Here is a 22,813-nt window from a genome sequence, read left to right as displayed (position 1 = left end):
TCACTGTTTACCCCAACTTCTAGATAATTAATGATTAAATTAAAAGGCACTTCCTTCCATTTAGAGAACTGTCCATTTATACCTACGCTCTGTTTCCTGTCTTTCAACCAGTTACCAATCCAAACATGAACCTGTCCTCTTATCCCATGACTGCTAAGTTTAGTCAAGAGTCTTTGATAAGAAATGTTTCTGAAAGCTTTTTGGAAGTTCAAGTATACTATGTCAACTGGATCACCTTTATCCTCATGCCTGTTGACACCCTCTAAGAACTCCAAAAGATTGGCGAGGCAAGATTTACCTTTGCAGAAGTAATGCTGGTTCTCCTTCAACAGGGCCTGTTCTTCTATGTGCTTAACAATTGTATCAGAGCCTAACTGTCCCTCGGTCAGAGATATCATAGCAGATTTCATACTGAGCGGTGATGAGTTGAATTAGAAGACCTCCAAAGTTCCAGTTTCTAGAATTCAAAAATTCTACTTCACGCTGAAAACAGAGCCTCATCCAGATGTTATAAAATGGAGGCTGTACTTAAGTATACCCCCAGAAAGGAGACCCAAGTTCCACCTAGTGTGTCAGTCACTGTCCCCTGCCAGGCAGGTACATCATGCTTACAGCCATCATCCGAAGAGGCAAAGGCTCTAAGCGTGATGGAGGATGTTTCTGTGAGCAGGGCACAGAAGTCTCCTGCTCATGAAAGCACTCTTCATTACCATAACAGGCTTTGTCTCTTCAGACGAAGGCTGTAAGTGTGATGGACGTGCCTGGCAGAGGAGAATGACTGACATACCAGGCAGGACTTCTGCCTTTTTTCTGATTCCTGAGGCTGTACTAGAACACAGCCTCCATTTTATAATGTCTGAATGAGGCTTAGGTTAGCAAAATTGTTGGAGGGGAGAGGTTTAGTTCAATCCAATTATAGCAAAGCAAGTGTGTGTGAAAGAAGAGGAAGTCCATTAAACAGTATCTTGAGACAGATCTTTAAGGTTCTGCAAGTAAGGTTTATCGGGGAAGTTACATACTTGGATAGAAAAGTTGGTGCCCCTGAGTTTTCCACCTTCATAGTGCAGAGTAGAGAGGGAGAGAAAGAAGCTGCATGGGTAATGGAGAATGCAGCAGAGCATGGAGTAATAAGGAGGAAGTGAGAGATTCTCGAGAGTATAAGTCTACCAAATCAGAGAAAGCCAGAGCAGAGGGAGAGACAAGAAGGGGAATAAAGAGCAAGACCCTCCCTCACAATTTCTCTACTCCTAATGCCCCTAGTGATCACTAGGATAGAAAGTGCAAACATATGATGCAGCTGGAGCTGTGCCTCCAACAAAAAATACCACTATGCTATATTTAATTTTGGTACTCATCGTTGTTTTAGTGTTCTCTTTTACCATAAGAACTTCCCTGCTGGATCAGGCACAAGGCCCATCTAGTCAAGCATCCTGTTTCACACAGTGGCCCACCAGATGCCTCTGGGGAGCCCACAGGCAAGAGGTATGTGCATGCCCTCTCTCCTGCTGTTGTTCCCTTGAAACTGGTATTTAGAGGCATATTGCCTCAGAGGCTGAAAGTGGCCTATAGTCACCAGAATAGTAGCCATTGATAGACCTGTCCAACATGAATCTGTCTAAGCCCCTTTTAGAGCCATCCAAGCTGGTGGCCATCACCACATCCCATGGCAAATAATTCCATAGATTAATTATGTGCTGTGTGAAAAAGTACTTCCTCTTGTCGGTTCTAAATTTCCCAACCTTCAGTTTCATGGGGTGACCCCTGGTTCTAGTGTTGTGAGAGAGGGAGAAAATGTCTCTCTGTCCACCCTCTCCACTCCATGCATAGTTTTATACACCTCGATCATGTCTCCCCTTAGTTGCCTCTTTTCCAAGGTAAAGAACCCCAGATGCTGTAGCCTAGCCTCATAAGAAAGGTGCTCGCACTAACTCTCTCACAAGTGCTCTCACCATCTAACAGCAAAATAATAAGGCTCTCTCTCTTTCCTGGGTGAAAGCTGCTGGTATTGTGCTCTAGTCAGCTGAGCTGTACTATGTTTCCAGAAACAACTGAATCTGTCCACTGTGGAAGACAGGGAGCTCAGTCAAACGACCGTAGTCCAGCTGACACAGTACAACTGTCCTTATGCTAGCTATCAAATTCCATAAACAGTTCAGAATACCAAAGAGGAATGGTGGTGACTTCTGCACTGTGTAAAATAAAGAACCAAATAAGTCTTTAAGTAAAGGTTAAGAACCTTGTTTTCTAAAATTAGGGCAGAATTTTATACATAGTTTGCAAATCTCCAACTTTAGCAAAGCCAGATTAAGATGGGAAGACTATTTGCATTATTTTAATCAGTATTAATTAGCCCAGTAACAGGCATTGTTATTATTCTATATTTCTTCTTCTTATCTCAGAGGAACTACTCCCCCACCCCACTGCCTTCCAGAATATATGGCAGTTAAACAAACACTTTCTGGTTTTCAAATTTTAACACAATTACAGCTTATATTCAAGCCAATGTCCCCAGCATATTTTTCATGCCAAAAGAGGTTTTAAAATCAGAAGTATTTGAGTCCTTAAAAAAATACATTACATACTTTTGTTTTGACCACATTGTTAAAAAGAAAAGAAAAACTTAAAAAAACAAAACCCATACTTTAAATAGTTTTTGACACAGCCAAGCAGTTTTGTCCTAATAAGGATTGGAATAGTACAATATACAGATGGTAAACCTAGGCTTTTGTCTCCCATAGGACATAACAGAATTTAAATGGAATGCACTGCTACTTCAGTACTAGGAGGTAATCTGCTACTGACAAAACGCCTCTGTGTGTGTGTGTGTGTGTGTGTGTGTGTGTGTGTGTGTGTGTGGTTGATTCTAATATTTCCATGACAGGAAAATATAAACAAAAACCACCCTCAAAAGTTTGAAAGCAAGCATCTCAGCTTCCTCCACTGCAAAATCTCTTCCTGCACAACATGTCTCTTTGGAACCATGCAAGTCTCTTTGGAACCAGAAACAATTTCATCTCTTTTTTACAAAACATAAGGCCTGAGGGCTGACTGGAATTCCCCAGGGTGGTCACAATTACCATTTGTTTGTAAGTCTTAATCTAAGGCTCATTCAAGAGTTTGGGAGGGGGAAATTCCTACATCTGAACTGTTCCTCTTCCTCCTAGATTCAGAGACATATAGTGAGCTGGCACCAGGTTTTCCAGCCTGTTGTCAACAGCCAGTAGAAGAGAAGCAGCAGCAGAGGAATAAAATGAAGGAAGAAATAGGACTCTGGGAAATGGAATACGGAGACCTGCAAGGTGGGTAAAGAAAAAAATGGGTGTACCAAGATGAGAATGCAGAATGCAGAAAGATCTGTGGAGATGCAGAGAGCAGCGCTGGCCCAAGAGCTGGTGGTGCACCAGGTGACGTGGACACTCCCCTCTCCCACACTTCACCTGTTGAGTGGGCTCACAACACCTGAGTGGGCATTTCCCATCCCTTTTGCTCACCCAGCTGTTCTCCATCCTCACCACAGTGACAAAAGGAAGGGGTGGTGTGCTCCGACCTTGCCTTCCATGGTGATAACGAGTGGCCTGTTGTGGTGAGAAGAGAAAGGGGCAAATGATAGGGATGGGGAGCGCCTGCTCGTTCACCTTACCATGGCAGGCAGCCACTTCTGCTATGACACTGTCATGGCTAGCTGGTGGCCCACCATGGCAAGGAGGGCATCCCATCCCTGTCCCCTGCTCTCCTCATGAAGGGGTGGGCCCATTGTGGTGAGAAGAGGGATGGGGTGAGAAGAGGGATGTGGTGAGAAGAGGGATGGGGTGAGCAACAGGGATGGGGAGCACCTGCCCGTTCTCCTCAGTAGTCCGCTCTTGTGGCTGGCATAATGGTCTTTATGTAACTTTATCTGTTTTGCCCTCTTTCTCTCTGCCTGGGCCGGCCTGCCCGCCAGGCGAACTAGGCAGTCACCTAGGGCGCCAAGCGGGTAAGGGTGCCAAGAGATGGGAAAAGATCTGTGGTAATGCTGAGAAATACACCCACCCACCACATCACATGCGAGTATACACAAGCTATGGTGTGCTGAGAGAGAACACATTACAGAGTAGAGAGAGAAAATGAAAGAGCATTAACAGAGAAGATTTCAGGGGAGAGAGAAAACAGGTTATGGGGTGCAGAGATAAAATACTGAGTAAGAAAACATGGAGTTAAAATGGTATAAACATATTTCTCTTTGGTTAATATAGCAATATCGACTCCTCAGATAATGAAAATATAAAAATGACAGTCACAAGTTGTGTGTTCTTTTCTAGAAGCAAAAGCCTTGTTCTTTCTGTATTCAATGGGTGCAATGGATAGATAGCTAAGTACACTTAACTGTGTTCCAGAATTGTCATTGATGGGACTGAACCATGCCTAAGTTTCAAGAAGATCATCTTATATGAACAGAAGATGCCCAACTGCAGACAAAACAACAGTATTCTTATGCTAGAGATGAACTTATGTTTCTGTAGCAACAGGGATACCAGTGCCACTCTTCCTTTTGAAAAACTGGAAGCTAGTAAAGTATCACACCACCAAAATATATAATAATGGACTGTGAAAAAGCAATGTGAGGATTTTTGGCAATAGTGGTGGGGTGTTTCTAATCACTTCACATTCAGGAGCAGTATATTTTGAGTTCAGTATCATTTTCTGGGGACAAAACAGCATAGGATGCCAATCACATTCCAGGCATCTGGGTGGCTGCTATTGGAAATAGTATTCTGGATAGAACCACCTTAATTTGATCCACAGGACAGTTCTTTCATTCTTATTCAGATCCCCAGTCCAAGTAGTGATTCTGGCTTGTGATCCTTCATGAACTAGATTAGAAAACTGGTAGCTTCTAGGAGAAACCCACTGGAAAACAACTGGCAGCCACAGAAGTCAACAGAGAAACTACGCAGAAGTCTCTCATCTGGGCCCTTTTAAGATAAAAACAGAGAAAGACTGAAAACCTACAGTGAAAGAAGATAGCTCTGTCTTCAGTGAGCATACCACAGATCTTTCTCTGACTTCTCCTACATGGCAGCCATTTTGCTTTTTCATTTCCTTCTAGTGTTCCATAGAAGACTAAAAAATTTCTTGAATAATTAAGGCAGAATCAAAAGCCCTGGGAAAGATCATGCTTTAAATCAGTGGCTGGTTTAGGAAAATTACTCAAAGTAGTACCATTGAAATTAAAAGGACAAGTTACAAAATGCTTAACTTGTCCTTTTAATTTCAATGAGACTACTTCGAATAATATTCCTCACAAGGAGGGAGCCACCATCGAGCAGTAGGGTTCAAAGAACCCAGGCCACCAATGTAAAGGGCCACCAGTGCCCACCGTGTGTGTCTGTGTGTGACATCATGCAGAAAGGGGGCATGGCCCAATCGCCAGAGGGCCTACCCCAGCCCTCCTGATTGCATTTCTAGTCAGCATTTGCTGGCTGGCTGTGTTTATTTCCCTTTCTCTCCCTTGCTGGAGGAAGAGAAAGGGAAATAAACCACAGCCAGACAGCAAACACTGGCTGGAAATGAGATCAAGAATGTTTGCACAGCTCTCCAAAGCTTGGGCCATGCTACCTTTGTGAGCAAGGTCACTTGCAAAGGGGGCATGGCCCAGGCTCTGGAGAACCATGCAAGTTCTCCTGAGCTCATTTCCAGCCAGTGTCTGCTGTTTGGCTGTGTTTATTTCCCTTTCTCTCCCTTGCTGGAGGAAGAAAAAGGGAAATAAAAACAGCCAGGCAGCAGACACTGGCTGGAAAAGCAATCAGGAGAGCTGGGGCGGTTGACATGATGCACATGGATGTCACATGCAGGACTGCCAGCGGGACGGACACAGACTGGCCTTCCACTGGCTAGGCCACTGATTCCTCAGTATGTCAGCCAATAAGTTATATGTAGATTTTACATATATTTTGCAAGGTGGCCAATGCACTTTCATTTTAAAAGTTACAAACAGATATAGATGTTTCCATGGATTAATTTCCTACTACATCAAAGTAATGCTCCTTCCCTGCACTGGAGAGTGCCTACATTAGTTCTGGAACGTGCTTCCTTGATCAAGCAAGGGAGAGTGCCCACATATGCACATCCCAAGGATAGAAACAGGCTTATCACTTATGCCCAGTGAGGACTGATTCTCTGCAGGCACAGTGTGTACCTGGATATCTTGCCCAATTCATTTCAAAAGAGATTGTGTTTTGTACAGAAAAAAACAAAAAAGCAAGATGGCTACCATCAAAAAATGGAGTAGGGGCAGTTGCTAGGCTGAAACATTTTTTGCTATGTGATCAAACTTATCTACATGAATTGGGTATAATATACATCTTTTCTAGACCATGGATGTACTTAAGATAGACTATGGTTGACTAGTAGACCACTGGACAGCCCAGTGTACACTGGCTGCTGGGATTATTGCAAAGATGGACTAGGTATTACTTGGTTTGATCCTATGTAACTCTTCTTATGTTCTTAAGCAATAGTGCATTCTTGGATCACTTAACACACAGATTAGTTGTGTCTTAGCTGTTAAGAAAGCCCAAATATGCACTATTGCTTTTAAAATTTGAATTCACATTGTGGATCTTGAGGTTTCTGAAAAAAGCCCAAACAAAAAAATAGACTGAGTGTAATTAGACCATTCCTAAACTAAGCTATTGCCATGCTACAGAAGATCAAATTTCCCTGAGCAGTATGATGTAATGCCACATAATTCCAAACAAGTTTTTACCTGTATCATTTAATGCATGGAGAACAGGAAATTTTAATCAGCTGAAACTGTGATGTGAAATAGAACAACAGCTATCTGCATGATCTCTTCAATATTAATAATGGGTACCTGGATCAGTTTAATGTCAAGAATACTGGTGTCTAATAATGAATGCATGATTTTCTCAGTCTTGCAGTTTAACTGCCACTCCATGGAGATTACTTTCTTAGAAATAATTAGTTTGCTATTCTCACTGTGGAAGGCATATAGGTACAGCTGGTGTCAGATTTCTTGTACTTATTTTTTAACGGCTTGGACATATGGAGAAAGGATTCATTTTCACTCATGTCCATATTATATCTTATTATGCACATAATAATATTATGTAATACATTATCCAGCTAGATCCAACAAATAAATTGAGTTTTATCATTATTTTTAAAGCATATTAGCAGTTATAGAAAAGTCAATGGAGTACTAGCAGATATAAGACATTAATAATAATAATGCCCGTCTAGAATTATAACATGCTAGACGGGCAAAAGGAGTCTGAAATATCTACCTCCATGCAATACGTTTCCTTTCAGTTTTAAAAACTGCTCAGGATGAATGCATTGTCCTAACTACATCTATATATAAAGAGCCAGTGTGGTGTAGTGGTTAGAATGCTGGACTAGGACTGAAGAGAACTGAGCTCAAATCCCCATTCAGCCATGATACTTGCTGGGTGACTCTGGGCCAGTCACTTCTCTCTCAGTCTAACCTACTTCACAGAGTTGTTGTGAGGAGAAACCTAAGTATGTAGTACACCGCTCTGGGCTCCTTGGAGGAAGAAGAACAGTATATAAAATGTAAATAATAATAACAACATCCCAGGTCCTTGAGAAGGACTTGATGTCTGGATAAAACAAACCAGTCAATAACACCTGTCTGTCTGTGTAAATAAATAATAATGGCTTAAGAATAGCAACTTGAAGAAAGAAACAGAGGGTTTAATACCGGCTGCACAAGATCAGGCACTAAGAACAAATGCAATAAGAGCCAAAGTCGAAAAGTCAACAACAAACAGCAAGTGCCGCCTTTGTAAAGAAGCAGATGAAACAGTGGACCACCTAATCAGCTGTTGTAAAATGATCACACAGACTGACTACAAACAAAGGCATGACAAGGTAGCAGGGATGATACACTGGAACATCTGCAAAAAATACAAGCTACCTGCAGCCAAAAATTAGTGGGACCTTAAAATTGAAAAAGTGGTAGAAAATGAAGACGCAAAAATATTATGGGACTTCCGACTACAAACAGACAAACATCTGCCACACAATACACCAGATATAACTGTAGTTGAGAAGAAAGAAAACCAAGTCAAAATAATCGACATAGCAATATCAGGTGATAGCAGAATAGAAGAAAAAGAAATAGAAAAAATCACAAAATACAAAGATCTACAAATTGAAATTGAAAGACTGTGGCAGAAAAAGACCAAAATAATCCCAGTGGTAATTGGCGCCCTGGGTGTAGTTCCAAAAGACCTTGAAGAGCACCTCAGCACAATAGGGGCCACAGAAATCACCATCAGCCAATTAAAAAAGCAACTTTACTTGGAACAGCCTATATTTTGCGATGATATCTATAATAATAACAGCAACAACATTGATAATAAAATTCAGCCATCCCAGGTCCTTGGGAAGGACTCGATGTCTGTATAAAACAAACCAGTCAATAACACCTGTCTGACTGTGTAAATAAGAAATAACAATAAACAAACAAATAAATAAACAAATAAATCTCTCTCTCTTTTAGGCGCACCCGTCGCGAATCCCTTGCGTGGCAGCTCCAGTGAGAGTTCGTGAGCAAGCTGCCAGCAGGGGAAGAGGAAAGCGGTGATGCTGGACAGGTGGGTGGGCGGTTGGGGAGAATGTGGCGGTGGTGGATGGGCAAAGAAAGTGGCGGCGGGTGGGGGGAACTAGAGGTACAGATGCTCTGCGCCCAGCCAGCTAGAATGCTAATATTCTGCAACAACCATATGGAAATAATCAAAGCACACAGAGAAAAAAATTGCTACTTACAGTTTCTTTGAAGGAAGAATTTAGCCAATTATTGTTGACCACATTTTGTATAGACACGGGTGGATTTTCTAAATCTTCAAAGGAATCCATTAATATGAAGTCCAGAACAACATCATAGAAATTTAGGTGTTTCACCTGCATTACAATCAAAACGTTTAAAAGATACAAAACAGCTGTACAAAAACAAGATCAATAAACCAATATTATAAATTTTGTAGGAAATTCTAAATCGTAGTAAAACAACGTTGAATACATTTCTTAAATAAACTAATTAGAAATGGAAATGATAGTTGTCTAGGCACAGCAAATAGAAAACCATTACAAAATCTTAGTTGAATCAGAAGAGCAACATATACTTACTCCCAAAGCAGAGAGTTCCATTTCAGTATTAGCCCAGTTATCAGTCTGGTCTAAGAAAAAGATCATTTCATCAAAGACTTCTTCAAATTTCTTTGGATTCTGTGAAGTAAAACCAAGAGATAGTACATAAGAAAAGCCCTGCTGAATCAGGCCCAATAACTATCTAGTCAAGCATCCTGTTTCACAGTGGCCCACCAGGTGCTTCTGAGAAGCCCACAGGCAAGAGGTGAGGGCCTGCCCTCTCTCCTGCTGTTGCTCCCTTGAAACTGGTATTTAGAGGCATCTTGCCTCTGAGGCTGGAGGTGGCCTATAGTCACTATACTAATAGCCATTGATAGACCGCTCCTCCTTGAATTTGTCTAAGTCTCTTTTAAAGCCATCCAGGCTTGTGGCCATTACCACATCCCGTGGCATAGAATTCCATAGATTCCTCATTCACTGTGATGAAAAAGGGCTTCCTTTTGTTGGTCCTAAATTTCCTGGACTTCAGTTTCATGGGATGACCCCTGGTTCTAGTGTTGTGAGAGAGGGATAAAATTTTCTTTATGTCCACTCTCTCTACTCCATGCATAATTTTATACACCTTAATCATGTCTCCCCTTAGTTGCCTCCTTTCCAAACGAAGACGCCCCAGATGCAGTAGCCTTGCCTCATAAGGAAGGTGGCTCCAGGCCCCTGGTAATCTTGGTTGCCCTTTTCTGATCCTTTTTCAGTTCTTCAACATCCTTCTTAAAATACAGTGACCAGAACTTTACACAGTACTCCAAATGTGGCTGCATCAAAGATTTGTATAATGTCATTATAATATTAGCAGTTTTATTTAATCTCCTTCCTAATGATCCCTGGCATGGAACTTGCCTTTTTCACAGCTGCTGCACAATGAGTTGACACTTTCAATGAGCTGTCTACTAGAAGTGCGCATGGAACTGGGAAGCCCGGTTCGGTTAGAACAGAACCAGACTAGAACTGAACCTGGTTTGGTTCCGTGCTTGACATGCACAGATTTATTTTTTTAAAACTGTAAGCATTCGGCGTGTGTGTGTGTATGTATGTGTGTGTGTGTGTGTGTGTGTGTGTGTGTGCTGCCGAAAGTTGCCCATCCCATTGCTGGCCACTCCCAGTATGGGCCTTTTCAGCACTCTGCCTGCTCACAGTGGCCATTTTGAAGGCTGCCACACATGTGCACTGGCCATTTGCATGCCTGGGGGGGTTGGCTCGAAACCAGGGGGGTTTGAGCTGAACCAAACCAGGCCCTGTTTGGCTCGAGGGTGAGCCATCAGAGAAGCTTGGTTTGATGATGAACCGGCTTGATCTCAAGCAAGTTTGCACATCCCTACTGTCCACCAAGACCCCAAGATATCAATCCTGGTCAGTCACTGACAGCTCAGACCCCATCAGTGTATATGTGAAGTTGGGTTTTTTTGCCCCTATTTGCATTACTTTTGTCGTCCATTCACCAAGACTGGAGAGATCCTTTTGGAGCTCCTCACAATCTGTTTTGGATTTCACTACCCTAAATAGTTTAGTGTTTTCTGCAAATTTGTTTACTTCACAGCTTACTCCAACTTCTAGATCATTTATGAACAAGTTAAAGAGCACTGATTTCAGTACAAATCCCTGTGGACCTCCACTTCTTACTTCCCTCCATTGTGAAAACTGTCCTTTAATACCTACTCTCTGTTTCCTGTCCTTCAACGAGTTACTGATCTACAGATGAATCTGTCCCCTTATTCCATTACTGCTAAGTTTACTCAAGAGCCTTTTGTGAGGAACTTTGTCAAAAGCTTTTTGGAAGTCCAAATATACTATGTCAACCAGATAACCTTCCTCCACATGCCTGTTGATATCTCAAAGAACTCCAAAAGGTTAATGAGGTAAGACTTGCCATTGTAGAAGCTATGCTGGTTCTCCTTCAGCAAAGCCTGTTCTCCTATATGTTTGATTTTGTCCTTAAGTATGTTTTCCTATCCAGCACAGAAGTTAAGCTAACCAGCCTGTAAATTCCCAGATCCCTAATGAATCGCTTTTTGAAAATGGGGAGTTACATTAGCTGCTTTCCAGTCCTTGTGGTTTAGAGCTCAGACAATGGGCTCTATGCCTGTTCAATAACCCCTGCGGAAGAATTCAATAGCTCCATGAGGCGCTCTTTGGCTCCGCTGAATTGCACATGTGGTACAACTGTTATTTTCTGTGGGAGAGCGCCTTCTCAGTTCTTATTTAGCTGCTGTGATGATCTAAGAACATGGATGGATGAAATCAGGTAAGCCAATAGTACTGTGGAAGTATCCGAGCAGTAGGGCGCTGTGAGTGTATATGGATCACCAGAAAGATCACCTGTTACAGGTAAGCAATCTGTTTATCTTTGAGGTGATCATGTTCGCTCACAAAATGGGTGATTTCGCGAGCTCACCTGAACGGTGGTGGGTGCTAGAATAGAGCACCTTTTTAAAGAACTGCCTGTCTGACCAAAGTTGGCTCTGCCACTGAGCAGATGTCCACAGCATAATGTTGTAGACAAAGGGAAGATATGAGGACCATGTAGCTGTTTGCAAATGTCTGTCATGCTTTTGCCCAAAATGTGGGCTGCTGAAGTGGTTGTCTAGTTGAATGTGCCTTGATTCTTGAGGGAGGCTTGACACCCATTTATTGTAGCATATGAAGATCAATTCTATCAGCCAGTGCTAATGCCTCTGGCTAGAGATAGGCTGTCCCTTTCTCCCTCCCTTATAGGAGATGAACAGTTTATTGGACTGTCTGAATGCCTTCGTTCAGTCCATATAATAAAGCAGAGATCTTCTGACGTCCAAGGAGTGCATTGACTTCTCCAGAGTAGAAGGGTTCATGAAGAAGGTAAGACTATGTCTTTGTTTAGAAGGAATTCAGAAATTATTTCGAGTATCAAAGATGGATCCGTCCTTCGAGTGACTTTGTCCGGAAAGTACTTTGTGTAAGAGGAATCAGCTCTAAGAGCAGATAGTTCACTGGCACTCTTTGCCAATGTAATGGCAATTAAGAATGTAGTCTTTAAAGACAGATACTTAAGCGAGGAGGAGGCCAATGGAGCCTCTGTAAGCACAGACAGGACTAGCAAAAGACTCCAAGGTTCAATAGGTGGAAACAGCTTATTGATCTCCTTAAATAATCTCTTCAAGTCAGGATGGGAGAACATGGTGGGTGCGTCCCAGTTTGGATGTCTTGCAGAGAGCATGGCCATATGAACCTTGATGGCATTGTAGAGTCCCAAGTTCTTTAGATGCAAATAAAAGAGGATTTGACATATGGAAGCCTTACAGGGATCAAAATCTTTAGTAATATCACAGTGCATGAACCTCTTCCATTTGCATTTATAGTTTCTTCTTGTTCACTCTCTCTTCTCATTTAGGAGAATGAAGTTGAGCCTCCAGGCAGTTAGGTTCAGTAGCTGGAGGTTGTGGTAGAAGACGTGGCCTGATCTCTGTGATAGGATGTTTTGGCAGTGGGGGGGACGAAGGTGTCCTTGTGACAGGCGGCGAAGGATGGAAAACTACAGCTATCTGGGTCACCATGGGATGAGTAGAATGCATTGTGTTCGCTCTTGTAAGATTTTGCTCATGACTCTGGAGAGCAGGGGGAAAGGAGAAAATATATAGTTCAGGCCTTTTTTCCATGGCATCTCCCATTGAGTACTTCCTCAGGCTTGCTATGGAGCAGTAGAGGAGGTTGCATTTATGGTGACGTGTGTCATAAAATGATCTATTAGTGGGGTCCCCCAGTTCTGAAAGATATTGAGGACAATACCTGGATTTATCTCCCATTCATGTTGCTGGGAGAAGTCCAAGTCTATGCTCAGGGCATCCACCAAAGTATTGGTCCATGCCTTTGGTGTGCAAGGGTACTGGATGCACACCATGGTGTATGCTCCACTCCCACAACTGTAGCACTAGATTGCAGAGAGATCAAGACACTGTCTCTCCTTGGCAATTTGTATGCAATCACTGTTGTACTGTCTAGTAGAACTTGCACTATTTGATTTTTCAGTAGAGGTAGAAATGATTTCAGGGCGTGTAATACTGCTAGTAATTACATAAAGTTTGTGTAGGGGTTGCTGATGCAGAGTCTATTTCCCACAAGCACAAAATTAAACAAAATAGTGCTCACCTTTCTTGCTCTTGTTATCAAAGCAGACAAAATTTTTCTTCCACTTTCAGCAAGGAATATTCTATTAGCAGAATCTGACAGAATTACCTGGGAAGAATCACCAGCCATTACAAAGCTAGAAGCTTGAAAAGCAATTTAACTAAAGCAGTTATACCATAAGTAAGATTATTATATTCACTGATAACTTTGCTAAACAAAGGTACTCACTAAAAATGGGCCTCCTCAATGTTTGTGCAAAAAACCCAGCCCTGCTTTATTTGCTGTGTATTTTTAGGGAAGGGGTTTGTTTTTTAATCATATTGCTTGTTCATACAAGATATGGGTATTTTGCTAATCACAGGAAAGGCACTTTCAAATCACCATCATCCATCCCTTCTAACAACAAATCCAGGTGGTTAATAGTTTTGTCAATTTGGAAGCAAAACAGGGCCACCCAAAAATGAGACAGTGAGGGACTACTAAGATTTATGTAAGTTTGGGAACAAAAAATAAATAAAATTGTGCGAGCTTTCTGGATCTTGAGCAAGTGAATCCCTTCTTCTTTTCCTTTTTTATTAGAGAAAGAAAGAAAAATAGAAGGCAGGGGGAGATAATAAATTGTCCTGCTGAAGCCCCTAACAGCTTATAGTAAAAGCTCTTTGAGGAAACATTATTTCAAACCTATATAGCACAGTAGGAAAGGGAGGGGTAGGGTGGGGCCCCACAAAAGGTATCACCTAAAATTCCAAATAGCCTACAAGACTCCTTTTCCAGGCTGGTTAGAGTTCTGGCAGGAGCACTACAGTTAGGATTACACTACATCCTTTTGTTGAGGATCCTCATTTGTTCCCTCTAGTGCCAAATTTGGATGGCCCTGTGTTCTGGGGGTGGGAATTTGGGCTGATGGTAAAAAGGTAAAGTGTGCCATCAAGTCGGTGTCGACTCCTGGCGACCACAGAGCCCTGTGGTTGTCTTTTGTAGAATACAGGAGGGGTTTACCATTGCATCCTCCCATTCAGTATGAGATGATGCCTTTCAGCATCTCCCTATATTGCTGCTGCCCGATATAGCTGATGGTACTGTGAGGTTAAAACCTGTGTTTCCTTGGTTGCATGCGAAGGGTTGTTAACAACAATGCACATTCATCAGCTCAATTTCTCCCTTGCCAAAACTCTTAAATATAGCACAGAAACAAAGTACTAAAAAGGCAGCTGGCTTTGCACTGTGCCACACAGGTTTGTGGCGGAGTTAGAGCAACTGGACTATAGCACCAGGCTGCTAAGGATCAGAGCCAAGTGAGCAAGAACCTACTCATGTAGCCTCAAGGCTCAACAAATTTGCATGATTGTACAATGGGGGTAGGGTGGGGGCAGATCTCTCCAATATTTTATTTATTTAGCATATTTCTATACCGCCCAAAATGCAGGTTCTCTGGGTGGATTACAGGACAATAAAAACAACCAATAAAAAGATTAACATATTTCAACAATTAAAATTTAAAGAGTTAAAACTATTAAAACACAATTAAAACAATATCTAATTAAAAGCCTGGGTGAACAAATGCGTCCTGACTGCCCTTTTAAAAGTTGGAAGTGTGTTCCAAAGCCTCGGGGCAGCAATGGAGAAGGCCTGTCCCCAAGTAGTCACCAGACGAGCTGGTGGCAACTGCAGACGAACCTCTCCAGATGATCTCAATGAGCGGTGTGGTTCATAGCAAAGAAGATGTTCTCTTAAATACCCAGGGTCCAAGCTGTTTAGGGCTTTATAGGTTATAACCAAAACATTTACCCCTCACCCATGGTTTCTCGTGGGCCTGCCAACTTATTGTATCCTGTTTTTCAGTAAAGTGTGTTTGTGGGAAACACTTAAGAGGAAAAAAAGGAGAAGGGACAATGTGGACAGTGTGGCACAATAGTGCCAACACTGTTATGCTTGAATGATGTCCCACATTTCTAGTGTAGAGACACAGGGACAGTACAGGCCAGTGATAGGGACTGCTTTGGCTGTGACTACTGAATGTACTAACAGTTGATCTTAACCAAAAGGCTGATAAGTGATATTGAATGCACATAGATCTCCTTTCCAATTCTGTCATGTCACAATGTGCTTTGGAGCAGATGGAAATTACTGCTGTTTCTGCCTGCTCCATAGCCCAACATAACATGAGAACTTCCCTGAGCCTCTGTGCATGAAAGAAAGGTTAGAAGAGGGCTAGGAACCTATAGATAATGCTAAGCTTTAGAGCAGGCAGAAGCACCACAAGTTTCTTGTTCCATTTCTACCTGCTACAAAGCTCAGTGCAATATGACACTCCCCTCCCCCAAGCCCCCGTTTATAGGATTCAGGTGAGGAGAAGAGTTGGCAGTGATTGATGATGCTGGCAAAGTTCAGAATGGAAAGGCTTGTAATGGTGAACTGAAGGGTTAAGCCATCACCAGGCCTTTACAAGGCAGGCCCGACAACCTCACCAAAGTTCTACCCAACTTGTAGCAGGATCACAACTAGCTAATCCTCCCTTTTCCCAAACAATCTTACCAATGCAGGATTCTTGGGCGGGGACGAGTGAAAGGGAGGCTGGTAAGGATGGTAGCACTGTAAGCCTCAGCATAGATTCTGAGGCCCGCAAGGCTCCTGCTACTGACAACCAGCCATACCTGCCACCAGTTTCCCCCACTTCATGAGGGTAAGCTTACTTGAGAAAGGGGAGCCAGAAGGGAACTCCCCCAAGTGTGTCAGCTTTCTTAGAAACTCTTGGTGGGGGAAAGTGCTCCAACTTTCTCAAAGAACTCTCTTTAAAAGGTTCAGAAAAAACAAGCATCTTATGAAGGAAATTGGGGAGGGGGGCCTGGAAGAGATTGCCCATTAATAGTAATGATAAGAAATAATTTCTGGCTACTGAACCAAGCCAAAAGCTCCAATAAGAAGTTTTCAGTTGAACTTTTGATGATTTGTAGGGTACAAACATGTAGGTTTTGTGGGGACTTGAGTCCATGCAAGCTATACAATAATCAATCTCTTAACTGTGAAATTCTGCAGTTAAGCTGAAGATTAGGTAGGGCAACAAACCATGATAGGAAATAACGTTCAAAGGCAATATTGTCTCATTACCGTAGGCTTGCCTCAAGGAGTTGTAACATGTAATGTGAGAGAGATCCCTTGTGATGTCTGGGGATACTGGGGCTCATATCCAATTGTACTCGGCATACAAGGGATTCTAGGCTCAAAGATCTGTCTCAGATTACATCCTACTTCAGTGGCATCCAAAAGAAGATTGACATCCCAAGACCTCACTGTTTGCTTCTGCAGTTCAACTGATCCTTGTTACCATAACTTCTGTGTAGGGATGGAGTGATTTCTCCACCACCACTCCAAGTTATCTTCATATGTAGTACAAGATCAATTAATACAAACCCTTGGCAACTGAGATTTTACCTGAAAAGCTTGGCGAATACAATGGAGCTTAGCAAGAAAATCGTTGTCTCCCAAACACTCCAGCATTTCCGTCCTACATACAGTGAAATAAGGATATAAAAGTATAATGGCAGATTTCCACTTCAGTTCAAATAAATCTAAAAACAGTTCTACGAAGACATTGTTTACATTTTAGAAACTGTGTAATCAGTACTGTACACACACATGCGCGCACACACACACACACACACACACACTCCTACCTCAAGACTCGTGAATAAATCTTTCCCTCTTCTGCCAAGTGCAGCGCTTCTTCATATAATGGACAGTGGCAAAGTGAATCCATATTATAGGAGTTTCGGCTTTCTTTGTGTTCTGCAAGCTAAAAAAGGTACCACTTTTCAAGAATAATTAGTTAATATCCTAAAAGAATTTTGTGAAGATGGAAAACTGAACACTTATTTGGTATCCCTTTAAAAGTTTCTTTTTACCACCTCTTTAAATATAGGAAGCTGCCATATACCAAGTCAGACCATAGGTCCATCTAGCTCAGTATTGTCTACACCAGGGATTCACTGCGTTGGGTCCCCAGATGTTATTGGACTTCAACCCGCATAATCCCCAACCAAAGACCATTGGGGCTGGGGAATATGGGAGTTGAAGTCCAATAATATCTGGGGATCCAACGTTGAGAATCCCTGGTCTACACAGACTGGCAGCCGCTGCTCCAAGGCTGCAGGCAGGAATCTCTCTCAGCCCTATCTTGGAGATGCCAGGAGGGAACTTGGAACCTTCTGCTCGTTCCAGAGCAGCTCCATCCCCAAAGGGGAATGGCCCAATGGTACAATTTGCAAAGAAAAGCTACATTGGTGCAACAGGATATAGTTCCACTGTCCTGAGAAGTGGAAAATGTATAGCTGGCATCCATGTAATGGAGACTACAGTTGAAGGCTTAGCATGGCTAGTACCTGAACACTTAGACTTCTGTCTTGCATAAGCATACTAACATATAGGAGCTTTAAAACATCTTCCATTTAAAGTTGATTTTCATAATTATATAGCACAAGATAAATACTTTGTCTTAATATAATTTTAAAAGTATTTATTAGCCATTACATAACACTAAGCACTTGGCAACAACAAGTGAGCTCTTACCAATGTAAAATTGCTTTTCTAGCACATTCCAGGAAAGCAAAGACAGTCAAGGAAGGGGAGATTTTCAAGCAATCTCCTAATTATATTTTAGAAGAGGAGAAATTAAAACAGAGGAATAACAATCCTCAACATAATGTTTTTGGATATCAAAAGGAGTGCATGCTTTATGCTAATATGTGCTAAACAGGTCTACCATAGTCCTAAACCACCCTGAGCCATTTTTGGAAGGGTGGTATATAAATCAAATAAATAAATAACAAATAAAATAAATAGCCAGTCAATTATGCGGTTATAAAAAATAGTGAAAGAGAGACAGACCACATAAGGTTGTAGAAAAGCCAATACCATTGCTATCAAACAGAGCTGACAGCATATGAACACTTCAAAACAGCACCCTGCAGAGATTACTCCCAACTACAGTTTCAAAAGGAACTTACAGCCAGCGTCACAAAGCCGAGGTGTAGCTACAATTGAATAAGTGGAGTGGGGGAGACAAACGTCCCAGGGTCCCTAAGGTGGTCCCCCATACAAAGCTGGCTGGGAAACCTTAATCTCTCCTCCCTCTTTTCCCTGACAAGCTGCTGGCTTCTGATTAGAGCGTGTGATATTATATGCAAAGGAGCAAGAGGAAGAGTTTGTCAAGAATGTTTGGTTTTCCACCATGTCTATATTGTTCTTCTACAGCAAAGACCTGGTGGGGAAGAGAGAAGCAAGTGGCAGGGGGCTCAGCGGTCCATCTTCACTTCTTGTCCCAGGGCCCACTACAATGTTGCTATGCCTCTGTCAAGGCGCTTTTCTGAAGTTTACATTCCAAAGACTATATATACAGTCTACATACATGTATAAATGAGATACATACATCTTATTTCTTGTCATTTTTTAAAAAAAGGGAAAGTGATTAATGCTGGTTGTAATCTGTTAAGTAAATTAGTCCCAAGCAGTATGACAATTTTTGGAGACTGGAGCATTGCACTACTGAAATCTCTTTCTTCAAAGCCATATTCTAAAGTTCAGTAATAGTATACAATGTACATGGTTACAACATGGTTACCGTGTATACTAGGTGCTTTCCAGATTAGCTGATCAACCGCAGCAAAATGTCTCCGTTCAGGCAATTCGCATTTGAAATGTAAACAGCAGGGAGAGCAGTCTCGCAGAAACTAACAACCCGAAAAAACAGCAGCTTTTTTTAATGCCAGATATATGAGGTCCTAGCTCTATATAGCAGTGATTAAATTCGAAACAAGACATTGGAAATGTGAACAGCACCCTGCTGTCCACGTAGGGAACGCAGTGTCACGACGCAGGAAGTGTAAAGCACACTTCTGAAATATGACGTGACCCCATTGCAGGGTCTAACTTTGAAAGTGCCCTGTTCACAGTTACTGGATACATGAATAGGGCTCAAACACAAGGGATATTCTTAGTCTGAGTAAGCTGTGTCAGACTGCATTTATGACTACAGGCTGAGTATCCCTTATCCGGACTGCTTGGGACCAGAAATGTTCCAGATTTCTGATTTTTCTGGATTTTGGAATATTTGCATAATGAGATATCTTGGGCATGGGAACCAAGTCTAAACACGAAAGGTTACTGTATTTTATCTTTGCTCTCTCTTGCAAGGCAGGGATGGAGAAGCCCCCTTTGCTGCCTCCTGCCAGGGGAAGGCCAGTTTAAGGGTTAACCTGAGGGAGTCCAGGTTCCTAGAGAGGCGACTGGGAAGAAACATTCGGCACAGGCGCCTTCCCTTCTGGCCCCTCCCCCAGAAAGGAGCCTTTGTGTCTTTTCCTGCCCACAGGATCTGCAGCCCACCCCCCCACTTGAAGAAGAGAACTTGGTGGTTGCCAATGTAGGTGGGGTATGTGGGGACCCCAGAGCTGTGGGGGGAAGCGATGCAAGGGAGGACAGCAGGGAGTGGGCTTGGGACAACAGAACCAGGGGAGAAATGTCCCGGGTGGGCAATGAGGTGGATGAGATGTGTGCAGCCTTCTGAAATAAGTAAGTTTTGACTGCATGTTAAAAAGCAGCAAAATTGGGAATCTGCGAGCGAGTGAGCTGAGGCGTTTTGTTTTTTGTTTTTGTTACAGCGTGGTGTCTGGATTTTGGAGCAGTCTGGATGTCCGGATAAGGGATACTCAACCTGTACTACAAATATGTATATACTGCTTATCAACAAAAGTTCTCAAAGAATTTTCTGTAGAAAAATTAGTAAGTAAGTAAGTAAGTAAGTAAAGGTAGTTCCGTCTCCAAAGGGCTTACAATCTACAAAGTAACATAAGACAAACATCAGCAACCACTGGAAAGATTCTGTGTTGGGGCTTGATAGGGACAGGTCTCCCTCTGCTAAATTTAAGAGAATCACCACTTTAAATGGTGCCTCTTTGCTCGGTTAGCATCTAAGGGCTTCTATGCCACTTGTTTTACACAGTAATATCAACGCCTATATTTACTTGCTGGCGGTGAAGGAAGGATGTGTGAAAGGATAATGCAACTTTGTTGTTCCCTTTAAGAAGCACTTTTTTAAAAAATTCAGAAACCTGTCAGATTTCACTGAAGGCAGGGAGTAAAACTATCCCCTTTACAAGAGAAATCCTGGATTAAGAACTGAATTTTGATGTGTAAACCATCGAGTCTGACCAATCAGATAAAGAATCAAATACAAGGGTTAAGTGGCAATAGGCAATTTTAGCTAGCTCCCCTTCAAGCTACAGCACTTTGTATACCCCACAAATATGTTACTGAGAGTTTCCCAACCCTTAGTGACAAATTTGGGGGATACAGGGGGGAGCTGAGGGAAAAGGAGGATAACTGAAAATCACACTTCTTTGCATGAACAGAACTAAACAGGAAGCTGTTTCATGCCCGCCCACCCCTGACCCAGTAGACTTGTCCATTTACTTTATCTGATGAAGCTGTTTCTGAACTGGTACCATATTTTCTACAGGCCTATCCCCAGTTAGCAGCTACATTCTCAACTAACTGAAGCTTTTGGAAAAAAGACAGACCCACATATAGTGCACTGAAGAAATAAAGATTGGAAATTACTAGTGTATGGATAACTGTGGCCAGGTCATCCACGTCCTATGGGAGGGATTACAGTTGGAGTCTCAGTCTTAGCTTATGGAAAGTGCTACATGCCATTGACACGACATGTAATTTATGCCATGTCATTCATCACTTCCAGTGACAAAGCTGATCAATCAGCACTCCAAATTGTGGGCTTCATACTTTAGGGGCAGCACAACTCCAGAACTCTACTTCCATGGGCAGATGAACCCCAACAAGGCCTCAATCTTGTCAGACTGATTTTCAGTTTATTGGCCCACATCCAATCCATCACTGATCCTACTGATTAAGGGTTCCACTGCCTCACCTGAACTAGGTGAAATGGAGAAACAGAGATGGTATCACCAGCATAATGATGGCTTTTCTCTCAGAAAGACTTCTCTCAGTGGCTTCATGTAGATATTGAATAGTATGGGGAGCAAGACAGAATGTTGCAGGACCCCACAGAGTAAAAGTGGTGAGTCTAAAAAGGTAGTCCTTCAGGATCACCTGCTGCAATTGTCTCTCCAGGTAGAAGGAGAAATACAGTAATGCAGTGCCTCCCACCCAGACAGTCTATCTAGGACAATACCATGATTTTGACAGTAGGCATGTGCCCGAAACGTTTCGGAGGCCATTGTAAAGGCCTCCGAAACGTTTCGGGCTAGGGGCCGCTTCGGTGTTTCGGCGCCAGCAGGGGTAGAGCTTTAAGGGCAGGGGAGGGTGTACTCACCCCTCCCGCCGCATTTCCCCCGCTGGCGCGCTGTCGGTTTTAAGCCCCTCGGGGCGGCAGAGTTCCTCCCTGCCGCCCCGTTTCTGCCCTCGGCCGGAAGTCGCAAGTGCGCGTGCGCACGCCCCTCTGCCGTGTGCGCGCGCGTGCGCACGTGCACTCGCAACTTCTGGCCACTTCCAGCCGAGGGCAGAAACAGGGCGGCAGGGAGGAACGCTGCCGCCCCGAGGGGCTTAAAACCGACAGCACGCCAGTGGGGGAAATGCGGCGGGAGGGGTGAGTACACCTTCCCCCGCTCTTAAAGCTCTACCCCTGCCGGTGCTGAAGATCATCGTGCACATCCCTATTTGACAGTCATGAGAAGTTCAGTTGAATTAGCTGATTGTATGAGAATGTGTCATAGCTTAGTGGGAGGACACATGTTCTGCATGCAGAAGATCCCTGGAATCTTCAGGTTGGCCATGACAAAATTCCCTGGAGACTCACTGCCAGTCAGTGTAGACAGAATTGCTTAACCTAAGGTTTGACTCTGTATAAGGCAGTTCATATGTATATGTTTCACTCTGTCCTTCACTCAGCTTCAGTCATTCATCAGAGTGACCAAGGCAATACATGCCTCCTAAATAGAAAGCATGTAGGAAAAAGTATGAAATCTCTGAGTAGTTCAGTGCATGCGATGATTACACATACATCTTTTCACTGCACATAAACACAATCACTGTGCTAGAAAGCTGCAGACAAACGACAGATCTACAGCCCGGAATGTATTTAATTTTTTTTAGCATCCTGTTCTAAGAGATGTCAGTACTGTCTAGAAGTGACAATTGATTAACCTGTGGCCTTAGAGCAGGGGTGCACAACTCAAATACTCTGGTGGGCAGAACCAATCATAACTTGCTGTGGGGGGAGGGGCAGAGATAAAATGTTCAGTACATTAATGATTACATTAAAATTAATTATCAAATATTAATGAAAGTAATGATTAGTTACTCATTTAAAATATTAATGAAAGCAATTATTAGTTACCCGCAGCATGAAGAGAGTAGAGGAGGCTGCTAGCAACCTTTCCTCCTCCCTGAGCCTCAGGCACTTTCAAAGCTTGCAAAGTTAATTTTGAAAGTGGTTTGACTCCCACCAGGGCCATGGGGCAAGGCAGCATTTTGCATCTCACCTCAGGCACCACAGAAAGGTTTGGGCCACCCC

At 42.8% G+C, this 22,813-nt stretch overlaps 1 protein-coding gene across 8 annotated transcripts in view; it reads right to left on the bottom strand.

Annotated features, from left to right (window-relative positions):
- MIGA1 (mitoguardin 1) overlaps positions 1–22,813 on the bottom strand; it is an 83,329-nt gene that overhangs the window by 5,555 nt on the left and 54,961 nt on the right. For all 8 annotated transcript variants that reach the window (XM_053247964.1, XM_053247962.1, XM_053247966.1 and 5 more), the window contains 5 exons: positions 16,944–17,062; positions 16,702–16,774; positions 13,291–13,377; positions 9,154–9,252; positions 8,794–8,928 (listed from right to left, as the gene is read on the bottom strand). In XM_053247964.1, coding sequence (XP_053103939.1) covers positions 8,794–8,928; positions 9,154–9,252; positions 13,291–13,377; positions 16,702–16,774; positions 16,944–17,062 — 513 coding nt within the window. The remainder of the gene's footprint in view (positions 1–8,793; positions 8,929–9,153; positions 9,253–13,290; positions 13,378–16,701; positions 16,775–16,943; positions 17,063–22,813) is intronic.

The sequence above is a fragment of the Hemicordylus capensis genome, chromosome 4, assembly GCF_027244095.1.
Source record: "Hemicordylus capensis ecotype Gifberg chromosome 4, rHemCap1.1.pri, whole genome shotgun sequence".
Lineage (NCBI taxonomy): Eukaryota > Metazoa > Chordata > Lepidosauria > Squamata > Cordylidae > Hemicordylus > Hemicordylus capensis.
The sequence above is the reverse complement of the archived record's forward strand: the minus strand, read 5'-3'. Positions and strand labels throughout refer to the sequence as shown.